The sequence below is a fragment of the Halichoerus grypus genome, chromosome 5 (assembly GCF_964656455.1).
Source record: "Halichoerus grypus chromosome 5, mHalGry1.hap1.1, whole genome shotgun sequence".
In the NCBI taxonomy this organism is placed as follows: domain Eukaryota; kingdom Metazoa; phylum Chordata; class Mammalia; order Carnivora; family Phocidae; genus Halichoerus; species Halichoerus grypus.
In genome coordinates, this window is record NC_135716.1 from 47,364,871 (window position 1) to 47,381,039 (window position 16,169).

Below are 16,169 nucleotides of genomic sequence, written 5' to 3' on the forward strand. Positions count from 1 at the left end.
TTATGTTTTTAGGAAATAAAAGACTTTCTTGTTATTATTGTTTCCTCAAGAGGAAGCTCATCCACCCACACTGAAACATAAATGTCACTGACACATGAAGGTCAATTTGGAGATTGGCTTCCTGTAAATTAGATTAGTGGTAATGAATGTCCATTCATTCACTATAATATAGTGTTCCATTATGTGGATAGGCCACCATTTATATCCATTCTACTGCTACTGGACACTTTGAAGGTTTACAACATTTCAGTAAAAAAATGCCATTGCGAATAATCTTAGATATGCTTCTTGGTACCTACACGGGCAATAGTTGCTCTGTAGTCTATGCATAGGAGTAGATTATAATTATGTGAATGTTTAACTATATCAGGTAACACTAAATGTATTGCAAGGTGATTGTATTGATTTATACTCTCAAAATCAGTATATAAGAAGTCCACATCCTGGCCAAAATTTTGTATTGTCCCACTTCTAAATTTTTCAATCTGATGGGCATTTACTGGTATTTCATTATAATTTTAATTTATATTTCCCTAATGACTACTGAGATTGAGTACTGTTTCATATGTGTTTTGATCCCACTACTATTTTCTCTTCTATAAAACAGTCCAATTATACCTCTGAATGTTTAGAGTTATGAGACAAAACATTTCCTTTCCTCTTAATAATTATTTGGAGTACACTTTCCACTTTAAAAACAAAACAAAACAAAAACAGAATACTGAATCCTTATTTGTGCAATGTTTATTAATGCCCTACTGTGTTCTAAGTGGCCTATGGAGAAAAAAAAAAATCCATGGTATCAAGTACTACCAGAAATTAGCAGATTACTGCTTTTTTAAAAAAGTGAATGGGGCGCCTGGGTGGCTCAGTCGTTAAGCACCTGCCTTCGGCTCAGGTCATGATCCCAGGGTCCTGGGATCGAGGCTGCATCAGGCTCCTTGCTCAGCAGGAAGCCTGCTTCTCCCTCTCCCACTCCCCCTGCTTGTGTTCCCTCTCTCACTGTGTCTCTCTCAAATAAATAAATAAAATCTTTTTAAAAAAAAGTGAATAATTAAAGTTTCCTCAAAACTCCCACCATCTGCCTCAATTCTATCAGGAGAAGAGTTAATCCCTGTCTATTTAAACTCTATGGAATTTCACCTAGTATTATAAAACAAAGCGTCAACTCAGAAAGAAAAACATGTCAGGGCAGTGAAAACACATAAGACCTATTTTCACTCCACTACTAAGGAAATGAAGAAATGTGTACAGCGAGTATGGCATAAAACACACTCCAATCCCACCCCAGTCACTGCATCCCAGAGAGGCTATCAACTTGGACCAGACAGCTCACTCACTGTGAGGAAACGTAACTTCTGAATCACGGTAGCTTACAATCTTCTCCACAACATTTCAAGTCTAACATAGATTATATGAATTAACTCCTAATAATAAAACTGGGTTCACTTATTCTGTAAAAATTTCCTCAGTACCTACTGTATGCTAAGAACTATATGCTACACATGGAATAAATAATAATGAGGAGACAAGTCCCCACCCTTTAGGGAGATTATAGTTTAATAACAAAAGTTTAACATTTGGCCATGCAAATAAACTATTCTGGTACTAAGACAAGAGTTTATATAGATGTCTGCCCATAGAGGTTCAAACAAATAATTGTAGACTTTTACCTGGTGTAAAAAGGCTTCACAGAATAAGTTGAAAAGTGAATGGGTTCAAAGTAGAGGGAAAAGCATTAGCATAAGCACATGAAACAGTAGCCCAGTCAGAAAACTACAGATGATCAGGCATAAATGGGGCTTATAGCACAATATAGAGTAGAAAGGGGCCAAAAAGTAAGATTCTGGTATAGTACTCTGGGGAGTTTGGAAATGTTATGTGTAATTACATAAAACAATGTATATATTGCATCAACAGGAAGGAGATTACATACTCAGAAGAGATCATTAAGAGGATTTTAATGAAGGGCTTATTTACAGAAATATAGACAGGGTTGAGGGAAGTCTACAAGGGAGTGAAGGACCAGTAGCTGGAACTGGGGACAGGTTCAGCAGGAAGTTACTACCATAGACCGACGGTACTTGGGAAAGGAGGGATCCTTGATATGCTGAAAGGGCTGTAGTTGTAGAAGGGGGGTACTACAGCATTTGGTAGAAGGACACAGCCAATCCTGTCTATTTGGGAAGAAGGACTCAAAGGAATAACAGTCCTCAGTCTGTTTCCATCCGTTGTTATCTTCTAGTGTCTCCCATTGTACTAAATACAACCAGAAAAGATGTCCAGGAAGAGTAGCTTAGAGTTTATAAAGATCATCTTGCTGGCACATAGAGCAGTGTGGAGAAGATGTGTGTGTGTGCATATGCATATGTGTGTATCTCACCTACTATGTGCAAAACATTATAATTTATGCACTTCATGAGCACTATCTCTTTAAGCTTCTTAAAAACCCTGGGAACTAGATATATTTACCACCTTTTTTAAAAATAAAGAAACTCAGGTTAGACAAATTATTTATGATCCCATATCTAGCAAGTTGCAAGCCAGGTTTCTAACTCAGTACATTTTGACAAGAATGCTTCTACTCTAAAATATGTTTTCTCCCTTCAACCAAGAGCCAATATCACATGGTATAGTAAATCACTAGAGGCATACTATTAAAACAAAATACATGAAAAAGCTGTTCACTGTTCCCACAATTACTTATTTAATACTAGTGTAATATTATTTTTAATGCATTAAAATAATAAATGAAAATGAAATATATCTCTTTGAAAGCAGATAAATGATCATTATTCCTGGAGAGTATCGTGGGCTTAAAAATAATTAAAAGAAAGTCATTTTGAAATATACTGAAATTAATATGAGTTCACTAAGGCAGCCAGTCACAAATATATATAAATTTAATGAAATAGCTTTCACATATACTTACAATACTTGGTTAGAAAATACAATCATTCGAAAGTTGCTAAGACAGTAGATCCTAAAACTTCCCAAAACAAAGAAAAAATCATTTTTGGTATCTATTTGAGATGACAGATATAAGCTAAACTTACTGTGGTAATCATTGCACAATACATGTAAGTCAAGTCATTATGCTATATATCTTAAACTTATACAGAGGCCATTCTTTAACATTTTAGCCATTCTAATAGGTATGTAGTGATATATCATGATTTTAATTTGCACTTCTCTAATGATCATGATGTTGATATTTTCATGTACTTACTTGTCATATATTCTTTGGTGGAATATTTGTGCAAATATTTTGCACATTTTAAGAATGGGAAAACAATTGCACAAATATTGAGGTTTCTTTATATTTTGTGGAAAGTCCTTTATTAGATACATGCTTTGGAAATATTTTCATTCTCTTAGCAGAGTGTTTCAAAAAGCAGAAATACTTAAATTGTGATAAACTCTAATTTACTAAGTTTTCTTTTATGAATCATGCTTTTGATGCTGTACCTAGGAAATGTTTGGCAAGATTTGGCAAGAATGTAGAGAAACTGGAACTCTCATAAACTGATGGTGAGAATGTCTAGTGGTGCAAGAATTTTGGAAAACAGTTTGGCAAATTCTTAAAAAGTTTAACATACACTAACCACGTGATCAAGATGCTCTACTTCTAGGTGTTTACTTAAGAGAAGTGAAGGCAAACACCTATACTAAGACTTGTACATGAATGTTTACGGCAGCTTTGTGTAATAGCCTAAAACAACCCAAATGTCCATAAATAGATGAATAGATAAACTGTGGTGTATTCATATAGCACATTACTATTTCAGGACAAAAAAAAAAAAAAAAAGAATGAACTACTGATAAACAAAACAACATGGATGAATCTCCAAATATCTGTGCTAAGTGAAAGAGCCAAACTAAAAAATAGTATGTACTCTATCCTTCCATTTATAAAAAATTCTAGGAAACGTAAACTAAACTATAGTGACAGAAAGCAGTCAAGTGGTTGCTTGAGGACAGGGGGTGGGATATAAGGTTGGGGAAGAAAAAAGGAATATAAAGTGCACAAGGAAACTCTTGGGAATGATGGATATGTTCATTATCTTGATTGTAGTGATGGTTTCATAGATGTATACATGTGCCAAGACATATCAAATAGTATAATTTAAAATATGCATTCTATTTTATGTAAATTATGCTTCAATAAAACTGTTAATAAGATATGCTACATATCTACATTTGACATTTGTCAAAATCTAGCATGACCTGCAAATATATATTGGGGAAGTATATATGTTGGACAAAATCCTTTTTTGAAGTATTTATTCTCCATTCCATAAATGGTACTATGTCCATATTATATCTATAATACATATAAAGCTCTTTATACCAACAATACATAATTAAAGTACAATAGAAAAGATGGGTAAAGGCTATGATCAGATCGCTCACACCAACACAATAAATACAAACAGCCAATAAACAAATGAAGAAAAATTCAGCTCAAGAAGGAAGCGAAGAAACACAAATTAAAATAATTATGTGATATCTTTTGTCATTGTTCTATGAAATTGAATTTTTTTTTTAAAGCGAATGTTCACTGCTAGGGGCAATATCAATTAGTTCACTTTTTCCAAAAATAAATGTGGCTAAAAATATCAAGAATACTTAACATTATCTGTACTCTTTTACACACTAGTAATTCCATTTCAAGGAAATCATCATAAATAACCAGAAATTTAATACTTCCTCTTAGCTGAACAATCAGGTTCCATTGCTTTCAAATAAGAATTCTAAATGCAAAAAAATTAAAAACAAATAGGAACTAAGTCTAAAATTATTAAATTTGTAACATCAAAAAGCAAACAGTAGAGAAGTAATGTGTGAAAATTTTTAGGCACAATAATTATTACTAAACACATAGAAAATAAATGCTTCAAAGAAAAATTTTTGCCAATATAGTTTTCAGGTCAGGTTTGTTGACAGGATCTAATGCAGAAGAAAGAGCACTGAACCATATGCTGATGGAGTAACTTGCTGTACAGCAAACCCAATGTAGTGGCTCATTTTGAAACTAAACTCCATGCAGACTATGAGATAGGCGGTAGAGTCTCAAATCCACTGAGAACCATAAATGAATGTTGCAAACACATTACAGAATATTATCACACTCTCTTTAGCCGAATCAAGGTATGTGCAAGCCACACGCTTATCATGTCAACCTTGAATAGGAAACCAATTAAACCGCTGTTTTGCAAGAATAAGTGTTTAATGGATGAAACAGAAGGAGAGACAAATAAGGAATCATGTTTCAAGCTTTTAAAGACCACCAAATAGTTTATTATCTCTCTGCAATTAGACCCAAGATTTGACATTTAGACAACAGTGACCATGCAGACCTACACTCTACTAGAAACAACCAAATCTTTCCAAGAGTTTCTAGATATAGTACTACTTGGGCCTAGACTTGATTTCCTAAGTCTCTCCAAAACAGTTCTTTATGCCAGTAGATAACAAATCAAGAGTACAAAAGCATTCTTCCCGTACATATAATGCACAATTTTATACATAGAAAACTAAGACACCTTGCTTGATAGTTAGAACTCTCAAGATGACTTTGTGAATAAGTAATTACATTAGGAAGGCAAGTAATGTCCTTTGTAAGGCCATAAATAATATTTCTAACAAAAACTTGCATTTTTGTGATAATTTCAGAAAACAATTGTTACAAGAAATATTTTTTAAAGACATTATATTCCATTGTCTTATTATATCTATAATACAATGCATAACAAAAAAACCCATTAGAGTCATTTCATTCTGATCTCTCAGTGCACGATCTCTGCTTTCTATTACATTTATAAATCTAATATAATAAGTAGTTATACCAAATAATTAGTAAAATATTTCCATGAAAAAAAAAGATTCTAACTTGAAATGCAAAATGAAATAGTCACTCAAGATAAGAAGTCACAGCTTTAACATTCACATCTATGTTGAAATAATATACAACTTATTATAGACATAATGTTTGTGTCATCCCAAAATTCATATGCTAAAATTCTAAACCTCAATGTTACAGTGTTAGGAGGTAGGGCCTTTGGGAGATGATTAGGTAATGAGAGTGGAGCACTTATGAAATGGGATTAGTGTCTGTGATACTGTCATTTATAAGAAATATAAATTTGGTCATCTGAGTATATATCTAGTCTTCATCCATAGTTCCTGGCTCACAGCTCCCAAAACCCTTGGAATTTCCTAAGTGTTAAGATTGACAAAGGTGTCTCTGGTTATTAATGAGGTGACTTTTGGACCCAACCTGAGGATGAGAGCTGGTTAACAAAAGAACCAAGGTTAGTTTTAAAAGGTTGGAACTTTCAGTCCACACACCCCCTCCCCCAAACACCCAACCCTTCCCACCTCCAGGGAGGGAGAGGGCCTGGAGATCAAATCAATCACCAATGGCCAATGATTTAACCAGTCATGACTTTGTAATGAAACTCCCGCAAAACCAAAAAGGACAGGGTTTGGAGAGCTTCCAAGTTGGTGAACAAGAGATTTGGGAAGAATGGTGGCCCACCCTGAGAGGGCATAAAAGCTTCATGCCCCTTCCCATACATCTTGTCCTATGCACCTCTTTTATCTGGCTGTTCCTGTTGTATCTTTTCATAAGTGATCAGGTAAGTAAAATATTTCTCTGAGTTCCATGAGCCATTCTACCAAATTAATCAAACCCAAAAAAGGGAGTTATAGAAATCTGTGATTTCTAGCCAGTTGGTTAGAAGGACAGGTAACTGCTTGGGCTTTGTCACAAGCATCAGGGGATGGGGAGACACAGTCTTGTAGGAATGAATCCTTAATCTGTGGAATCTGATGCTCTGTCTGGAGAGTGTCAGAATTGAGCTGAATTCTTGAACACCTTGCTGGTTGGTGTGTGAACCCCCACAACTCCACGCATTGGAATTGAGTCTCAGAATACCTAATTTAGTGCCCTTAGAAAGAGACCCCAAAGAACTCTCACCCCTTCCTTCATGTGAGGACACCGCAAGAGAGCCATCTATGAACCAAGAAGAGGGTCCTCACCAGACACAGAATCTGCCTGGATCTTAGATTTTTCAGCCTCCAGAATTGTAAGAAATAAATTTCTGTTGTTTAAAGCCACCAGTCTATGGTATTTTTGTTAGAGCAACCCAAATGAACTAAGACATCTGCACAGTGAAAAAAAAATTTTTGCAAGAAACATTGTAATAGAAGATATTTGCTTATTTCCAAATAATAGAACAGCATAAAAAATATCATTTTTAAAATACTAGTTAATTTGTGACCAAATACTAGTTTCTGAAACTTCAGTATGAAAATATTACTGGCAACTTTGTAAACTAATGTAAATATAATAAATAATTAATAGGCATTATTTATTAATAAACTGTAAGAGAAATTTGCATCCTTTCTTGAAGAAATAAAAAAATGGGATACATTGTTATTCTAAGACATTAGGAATCCTTTTATACTCAAATATAGCAAGAACAGAGTAAAATCTTTTGTATGAAAACGTATCAAGAAATGTAAGATCCTTTGGCAAAGGGAAGATTGACTTGTACAGTGTGTACCATGTATGACAGACTAGGTAATATGCACCGGGCTTTACATTTTTAACTTCATTTAGGTTTCACAACAATGATCCTATGAGTTGGATCCTATGAGTTTTATTTTATTTTTTTTAAGTTAATTTAATTTTAATTCCAGTATAGTTAACATAAGTGTTATATTAGTTTCAGGTGTACATTTAGTTCCAATCTTCTATCGTAAATGATCACTGTTTTCTGTCAAAAATTTAAATTACTTGTAATATTCACACCATTCTTTATTAACCTATGTTCCCTTTTAGCTCCAAATAAAGATTTTCTTTTCTAGAGGCAAGTCCCCCTCCCTAATCAGTCAGTTTTTATCCAAACCCTGTATTTTTAACAGAATTAACCCCACAAAGTATTTTTCTCTCATCAGCATACAGCCTTAAAATATAGTTTGAGATTACAATTCCTCATCTTATATGCCATTTCACTGGAAGACAACAGTGTAAGAACCATATTGCATTTGGATTTTAAGCAGCCTGAATCTAAAAAGCAAAAATCCTCATGTCCTTCCAGGGAGCAATTCCTCTGAGTCATTCCTGAGAAGAGCTTTGCATCACGGCTCCACTGAAACATAATGATCTTCTGATGCCTCATTCCCTCAAAGGAAATATCTTTAATTGGAGAAAGTAGGAGAAAACACAACTGGGCCAAGTTTTCTCAAAGGATCTTAAACTGTTTTTCACAGCTCATTTATAAGTTTGTTTCTTCTCCTACCCTTTCCACGACCCTCACAAATATACATGCATGTCACTTTTCTTTTCAGAAATTAGTCACTTATAAAGAAACCAATTATTTTTACCAAAGCAATCCATAATTGCATTTTAAAAGCTGGTCACTGTTATAGGCAGTGTAATCAAATACAAACAAGTGAGAGTGTTAGATCATTTGTCCAGCATACTGGCTGTTAGTGGTCAAGTTGAGCAAAGAATATGATATGCTTCCAGGACTATCAATTGAAAACTGCTCATGTCTTAAAAAAATAAATAAAATCAAGTTTTATATGTCAGACTGAACTCCCTAACACAGAATTCAGGCTACAGTCATCTCTCACCGAGACCAATTCCACATAGCCTCCTGAGGTCACCCTAAATCTCCTGCACCCACAGTCAGCTCTCCACACATGACCTATACTATTTAAATCATAACGTGTCACTCCCAATTTGCCAGTCACAGCAAGATTAAAAACCTACCATGGCCTACAGGACTCTAGGTGATGATCTGGTTCCTGGCTACCTCCAAAGCCTCATTTCCACCTTGTCCCCTCACTCATGCATTTTCATAGCACTGGCCTCCTTGCTAAATTTTTCTTTTTCAATTTACAAAACATGTTGCCATCCTGGGCTCTTGCATTGCCGTAATGCATTTCTCTAAGATACTTGATTGGCTAGCTCTCTGATTTCATGAAATTATCTGATCAATGTCACCTTTTAGAGAAGACTTTTCTGATCATTTTCATCATACCCTATCCCCTCATTCTGCATAGAGTTTTTCCTTCCTAGCATTTATCACTAACTGATGTAATACATATGTGTTTATTTTTTTATTTTTTTAAAGATTTTATTTATTTATTTGAGAGAAAGAGAGAGAGTTAGTGAGAGCAGGAACACAAGCAGGGGGGAGTGGGAAAGGGAGAAGCAGGCTTCCTGCTGAGCAGGGAGCCCGATGTGGGGCTCGATCCCAGGACCCTGGGATCATGACCTAGCCGAAGGCAGATGCTTAATGACTAAGCCACCCAGGCACCCCAATACCTATGTATTTATTATCTCTCTCTCTTACACTAGAATATAAGCTCCCATGAGGGCAAAGATATTGTGTGTCCACCACTAAAGTCCCAATATCAAGAACATTGCCAGAAACATATACAGGAGTTCAAAAGTATATGTTGAATTTATTAATTAATGGATGCAAAATATTAAGTCAGTAAAATTATAAATTAAAATTCTAAGTCCATGTTTTAATTCATAAGCTTTGATGTTGTTTATTCATGATCCATTTCCCCTTCCTTCTAAAATACTTTCTCTTTTGAAATGCTATCCCTTACCAATTGAATGTAAACTCAGTAAAACTATCAATAAAAGTGTACTGCCCCTCAGCATTTATCCAAGGGGTGGGTACAAAAACAAACTACAACAATCTGACTCCTTATCCCTGAAACTAAAGTGTGAGCCTAAAAACTCCCAATCAAAAATACTTATAGCCAATGGAGTCCAGTGTTGTATATTTTTTAAAAGATTTTATTTATTTATTTGTGAGAGAGAGAAAGCACAAGTGCACGCAAGCTGGGGGAGGGGCAGAGGGAAAGGAACAAGCAAGACTCCCCACTGAGCAGGGAGCCCAACGCAGGGCTCGATCCCAGGACTCGGGGATCATGACCTGAACCGAAGGCAGACACTTAACTGAGCCACCCAGGTGCCCCGAGTCCAGTGTTGTATCTTGAGGGGACATCCAGAGGTGCTCTAGTTCATATCATCTCCAGTATCTAGTAGTTCTTGTATTTGGGGAGCTATCCAATATTCTTCCATTGGTTTCCTTTCTTTCCCCTACCCTGTTTGTTTGTTTGTTTGTTTGTTTTAATTAACCAGAATCAGTTTCTGTTGGTTACAATCCAAAACAAAAAATTTAACAGAAAGTTTCCCAACTCTTTTTTCTATCTCTCATCTTTCCCTCTCAGTTTGTTCTCCACACATACTTCCCAATTACACAGCATCCTTTAGTTATCAAACCCCACCTCTCTGAAGACATCTCCCAGAAATGCCATTTCTAATGTTTAATGTTTCAAAATCATTTATCATTCCTCCCATCTAGCACTGTTTACTCAAAGCTGCTGAATTAAAATAGAAGTTAAGTAATCAATATGATTAAGCCAAATCTCACCAAGTTATCAATAAGCAATAGCTTCTTCTTTTTTTGAGAGAGAGAGAGAGAGTGTGTGAGCATGAGTGTGGGGGGGGGGCTATTGGAGAGGGGCAGAGAGAGAGGGGGGGAGAGAGAGAATCCTCAAGCAGGCTCCACACTCAGAGCGCAGAGCCCAATGCGAGGCTTGATCGCACGCCCCCAAGATCATGACCCCAGCCAAAATCAACAGTCAGATGCTCAACCAACAGAGCCACCCAGGTACCTCTAAGCAACAGCTTTTTAATCTTGCCATGCATATTTGCATTTCTTTAAAAAGAGGCTACTGTTACTCAAAATTTATTTGTTAAAATTTCAGGCAGGATAACAAAGTGAAGAATTTTAGAAAGCATAAGGTAGACTTTTGGAGACTTTTAGGGAAAATGTGTTAAATCACATCACTAAGGCAGCGCATCAATCTGATCACAGTTCAATTAGAGATAAAGAGGGCTACAGGGGTGACAACTTATTCATCAATAAACAGATTTTAGTTGAACTACTTTATCTGAGTACATAAAGCATACAGCCCCACTGCAAATGTGATTGAGTCACAGAGACTTACGATGTTACTAAATATGGCTAACATACCCTAAGGGCACTCCACGCATCCCCTCTACCAGAGTTTTTGGGGATGGGGGCAAAACCAACATTCATTTCTAACCAGTATAATATGACAAAGGTGATAGGATATACACGTCCTTGATTAGGTTATATAAAACTTCATCTTAGCAGAATAGGAGAGAGAGAATCTTCTTTGCTAGCTTTGAATATTTAAGCTTCCATGTTGTGGGAAGGTCTGAGAGATGGTGATTCTGCAAGGATCTGCAGGCCTTTAGGAGCTGAAATGGGCCCTACCTGAGAGTCAGGAAGAAAGTAGGGACCTCAGCCCTACAACTACAAGGAGCTAAATTCTGCCAACATTTACGAGCTTGGAAGAGGACCTCATGCCCCAGAAAGGAATGTAGCTCCACGAACACCTTGATTGAAACCTTGTGAGACATGAGCAGAGGACCCAACTATCCCTTGCCCAGAGAGATGATAAATGGATGTTGTTTTAAGCCACCACGTTTATGATAATTTGTTACACAGTAATGGAAAACGAATACAATAGTGTACCAAGGAGACAAGAAGATAAAAGCCATGTCTGTAGAAGAACAAATACAGATTGTGGATTTAGCACATTCACTGCTCTTTTACTGACTAGCTTATCATATCCACTTCAGAGCATTGATATGAGGATGAATCAGAATTTTTATGTATAGAAATTAAAGCCTTGTGTGAATATTAAACATAAAAATGAGTTCCCTTCTCATATACTCTGCCCTTGTAACTCAGTGAGTGACACAGCCCCACCCATGGGCAGCTGTCAAGACCTGCTACCTTCATTTTGAAGTCATACTTGTCCAATTCTGAGCCACTGGAAGTGGGAGCTTGGCGAACTTCAGGATCTCTTCCACCTACCCACCCATTCTCTCACACGTGAGTGAGGGAGTGGGTTCTGGAAATTGCCGCTCTCCCAACATCTATCGTCTAGGGTATTTGGAGACTGGTTGTTAAATGGACTCCATGGAGGTCCACATAAGGATGCAGCAGTAGATTCTTTGTCTATTCTACCCTGTGTTTGGAGAGCCTTCTACCATGGCTCCTGCTTCAGTCTATTGCTAACACGGTACTGGGTTTTTATCCATTTGTAGTTTCCATCCTAATTTCAACCTACATTTACTTCTTAGTATTTTAACACCTTGCCAGAGAACCATAGCTACTTGAGCTCCTCCTGCATCTTAGATTAAGAACCTTTGTTATCTGGGAAGTGCCACTTTGTTATTTTTCAGAAAGACAAAGATTACCCCCATTGAAAACCCTGCAGCCCAGCACAATCTGAAACCAGCAGTGAGTAATTCACAGGTTTCCAGACCTTAAAAAATTTAATCCAACACAATTTTTGTCAACATTACGGTTTAATGGAATGAAAGTGGCTATAGCTCCAATAACTTTTGGTGCTTTAGTGATTTTCTACCAAAGTATATTTTTAACATAATCACTGAATACATTCTCGTTGAATTTTCTATTTCTGCAGCTTACCAGTTTAATTATACCCCTATATGGCAGGTGGTTATAATTTCCTTCTCTACAATTCCCTCACACCTACTTTCTTATAAAGGGACTAGTATTTGCTGTGTTTATTTCATTGATGTTGTTGTAAGTAAAAGTATCAGAAATCTGACTATTCCCAAATTTCCTGGAAGCTCTCACCATATTTTCTCAAATTTGCAATGATAATTTTTTTTTTCAAGTAGGCTCCACGCTGGGCATGAACTCAGGACCATGAGATCAAAACCTGAGCTGAGATCAAGAGTCAGCCGCTTAACCATCTGAGCCACCCAGGCGCCTCTGCAATGACAATTTTGAAGAAGAGTGTTATAGAATAGACTTCTCCAAACATAAATGCCAGATTTTTATTTTCTCATTCCATGCTACTGGTCTTTATTTTGGGCACAATTCTAGTCTTGACACTTTCTCTTCATTTTGTGTATGTGTGTGTGTGTGTGTTGTCAATCCTTATTCTATTATCATAGTTTCCCAAGGTCTCATTTCAACTTTAATTTTACTCACAAATCCAATATCATCTCTGGAAACCAGCCTCCACCTAAATTTAAGCCCTCCTTTCTCCTTCTTCTCCTTCTCCTTCAGGCAGTTGTGTCCCAATCATAGTACAATGTCTTCCAAGAAGTTAAAAAGAATATGAGGTAAGTTCATTTTAAAGCCTCTGTGATGGGGAAGACAGTTTAAATGCTGTGAAGCGCTGACAAGTAACCATAAGCTGATGAAATCTTAAACATAATTTTGATTTAACACAATCAGAAAATAACATCTATTTTGCTTGCAACTTAAAATTAAAATGTGCCATAGTTGGATATATTATCAATATATCCATGATATGTATGCCATGAAGATGGAATTGATGAAGACTGCATTCATCTAGAAACAGTCTTCAGTATTTCTACCTCTCCCGAATCAATCACTAATGGTAGAATACAATTAAAGCACACTTACCTGAAAGCAACTAACTTAAAAAAAAAAAAGTGGAGATATTCAAAAGTATTATTCAACTACAAGAAGTAATATATTAAAAATACTTACAATTTCTTTAAAATATCCAGGAATTCTACCAACTTCTCTTCTAATTTTTTGGGCTCATATAAAGTAAGGCCACCACGTGCTTTTTTAACATGGATAGCTATATTGTGAGAATCATCAGGTTGTTGGGGTTCATATTCTACTGTGTCTTCAATAGATTTTCTGAACAAAGGAACATAACAGATTATGGTGTTGCATATTGTACAAAAATGACTGACATGAACTCTTCACTGTCAAGAGTAGAAAGGCACTGTTGTAAGATAATTTGGCATTTTAATAGTGTATGCCTTTTCAATGACTTAGTTTTTTTTTTCCAATCATTAGTAGTACAGTTAAATACATCATCCTGTTAAGCCTAAACACTGACATATATAAAATATTTTCTACATACAGGACTTGATTATACATATTATAACTGTCTTAAGTGATTGAAACATCTTTTGTAACTAGGCGTACATAATTTAAGGAAATATTTGAAGTCAATGGTTAATATCCTTCTCTTTTTAGCCATATACTTGTTTTTTGTTGTAAACTTCATACCAACGATAAAAGTGCTTTTTAAAAACTTTTGTTTCCAACTGGTAAATTATGAACATCTTGAAAGCAGCCATTGTTCTTTATTGTTGTGCTACAGTATGTTATACACCCAAGTCCCCAGGAGATGTATGACTGAATGACCATTCTCCATTCATTTTTCTAGCCCCACGCATTCCTAGTAAGAGGTCACTAAAAATCTCAGCTTTGCGCAGTGGCAGTATCGTAGCCAATGAGGTTTATCCAAGGCGCGATTATTGCTAAAAGAAATCACTAAAAATCTAAGAGCAAAAACTAACAATTTCTGTATATCCTTAAGAAAAAAAAACAATGTGGAGGAGATGATAAAAGCCCAAATGATCATAGATTACTGACTTGTAATTATATACATGAGAATATAAAAATTATACTTAAATATACGGTAAACATGTGGAGTAATAATAATAGTAAATAATCACATTAACATCTAACATATACTTGAGCTTTTGTGCTTGTTGTTTTGCTAAACATTATATACACATATCTCATTAACTATGTGAAATAAGCAATATTATCCTCCATTGATAAGGAAATTTCAGGTTAAAGAGTTTATATAATTTGTCTTACCACTCATAGCTAGTAGAGCTAGAGTTTCTGTAATCTCTCTGAAGTTTGCAGATGTTAAAGCTGAGTAGTAAAGCTTACTTATTTGATGTATACAGAAAGGAGATAGCCTAGCATAACTTACAAAGATAAAATTAAAAGCCAAAATCCATTTCCCCTTCCATCACTTTCATGGAACCATTCCTTCCAGACCTAGAACCCCACTTAAAACTCTATCTCTAGTTACTCCCGTAAATAGTAAGCACAGTAAAACTCAGCAATGATAAGAATTCAGGTATAAAGCAATTGGCTTTCCTCCACCAAACCTGGATGCTAAAATGCAAATGGAAGGAAGTTTTTATAATCTGGAGAAGAGAGGGCCATGGACTGGAGGGAAAGTGGGAGGTAGATATGGCAGACTTTGTGGCAAGAATGTGGAAAGTGAGTCTTCATTGGACCTAGTATTCTTCTGGTCCAAGTTCATCATATTTGCCCAAGGCAGGTGACTCCTGGATTTCCTACTTTGTGTTGGAAATCTCAAGGCAGCCAAAGGATTCAGAATAGTCCCAAGTGACATTTAAGCTTCTTGAAATTAACCAGGAGATACTAAGCCACCAAAAGCAACAGGAAAAAGTAGGTGGCCATACATATTAATTGATTAATTGATTAAATTGTGCCCTATGCTCCTCAGGAAATGGTAGAAAATTATCCTCATCATTATATAGTAAAACTAGCAATAATGCAATACATATAGTCTAAAAACTTCAGTCATACAAAATTCAAGAATCATTTTATGAGAAGTTAATAAGTTGTACAAGCAGACAAGGCAAGCGGGAGTATAGAAGGTCATGGATATGATTCAGATCTTTTCTGGAGAGCTATGTTGGGGATCTCAGACTTCTCCATCTCTCTATATTTCACAATAAACTGTACCTTTAAATTTTTTAAGTGAAGTTTGATATGGGGTAAAATCTCTGATTCTTGTGAGTCTAACTTGAAAACTGAATCCTTAGTGTTATTCTCAGGCTTCTAAAGATATTTTTCATAAAGTCCTAGTCACTCTATGCTAAGATTGTGCCAAGATGGGGCACCTGGGTGGCTCAGTCATTAAGCGTCTGCCTTCGACTCAGGTCATGATCCCAGGGTCCTGGGATCAAGACCCACATCAGGCTCCCTGCTCAGCGGGGAGCCTGCTTCTCCCTCTCCCACTTCCCCTGCTTGTGTTCCTTCTCTCACTGTGCCTCTCTCTGTCAAATAAATAAATAAAATCTTAAAAAAAAAAAAAAGAATATAACTAATAAGTAAGAATCTTTCCACAAAGAGACTCCTGGCCAAAATGGCCTTAATGATGAATTCAAATTCTTAATAAATAAAAGCAAACACTTTCAGAAAATACAAAAGACAGTTATACTTTCCAGCTAGTTTTAG

The 16,169-nt window shown here is 35.9% G+C and overlaps 1 protein-coding gene and 1 pseudogene across 1 annotated transcript in view; one reads left to right on the plus strand and one right to left on the minus strand.

Annotated features, from left to right (window-relative positions):
* CNBD1 (cyclic nucleotide binding domain containing 1) overlaps positions 1-16,169 on the minus strand; it is a 519,466-nt gene that overhangs the window by 440,805 nt on the left and 62,492 nt on the right. The window contains exon 4 of the mRNA XM_078071672.1: positions 13,629-13,787. Within this exon, the coding sequence (XP_077927798.1) occupies positions 13,629-13,787 (159 nt within the window). The remainder of the gene's footprint in view (positions 1-13,628; positions 13,788-16,169) is intronic.
* On the plus strand, positions 14,363-14,480 carry LOC118519483 (U4 spliceosomal RNA; annotated as a pseudogene).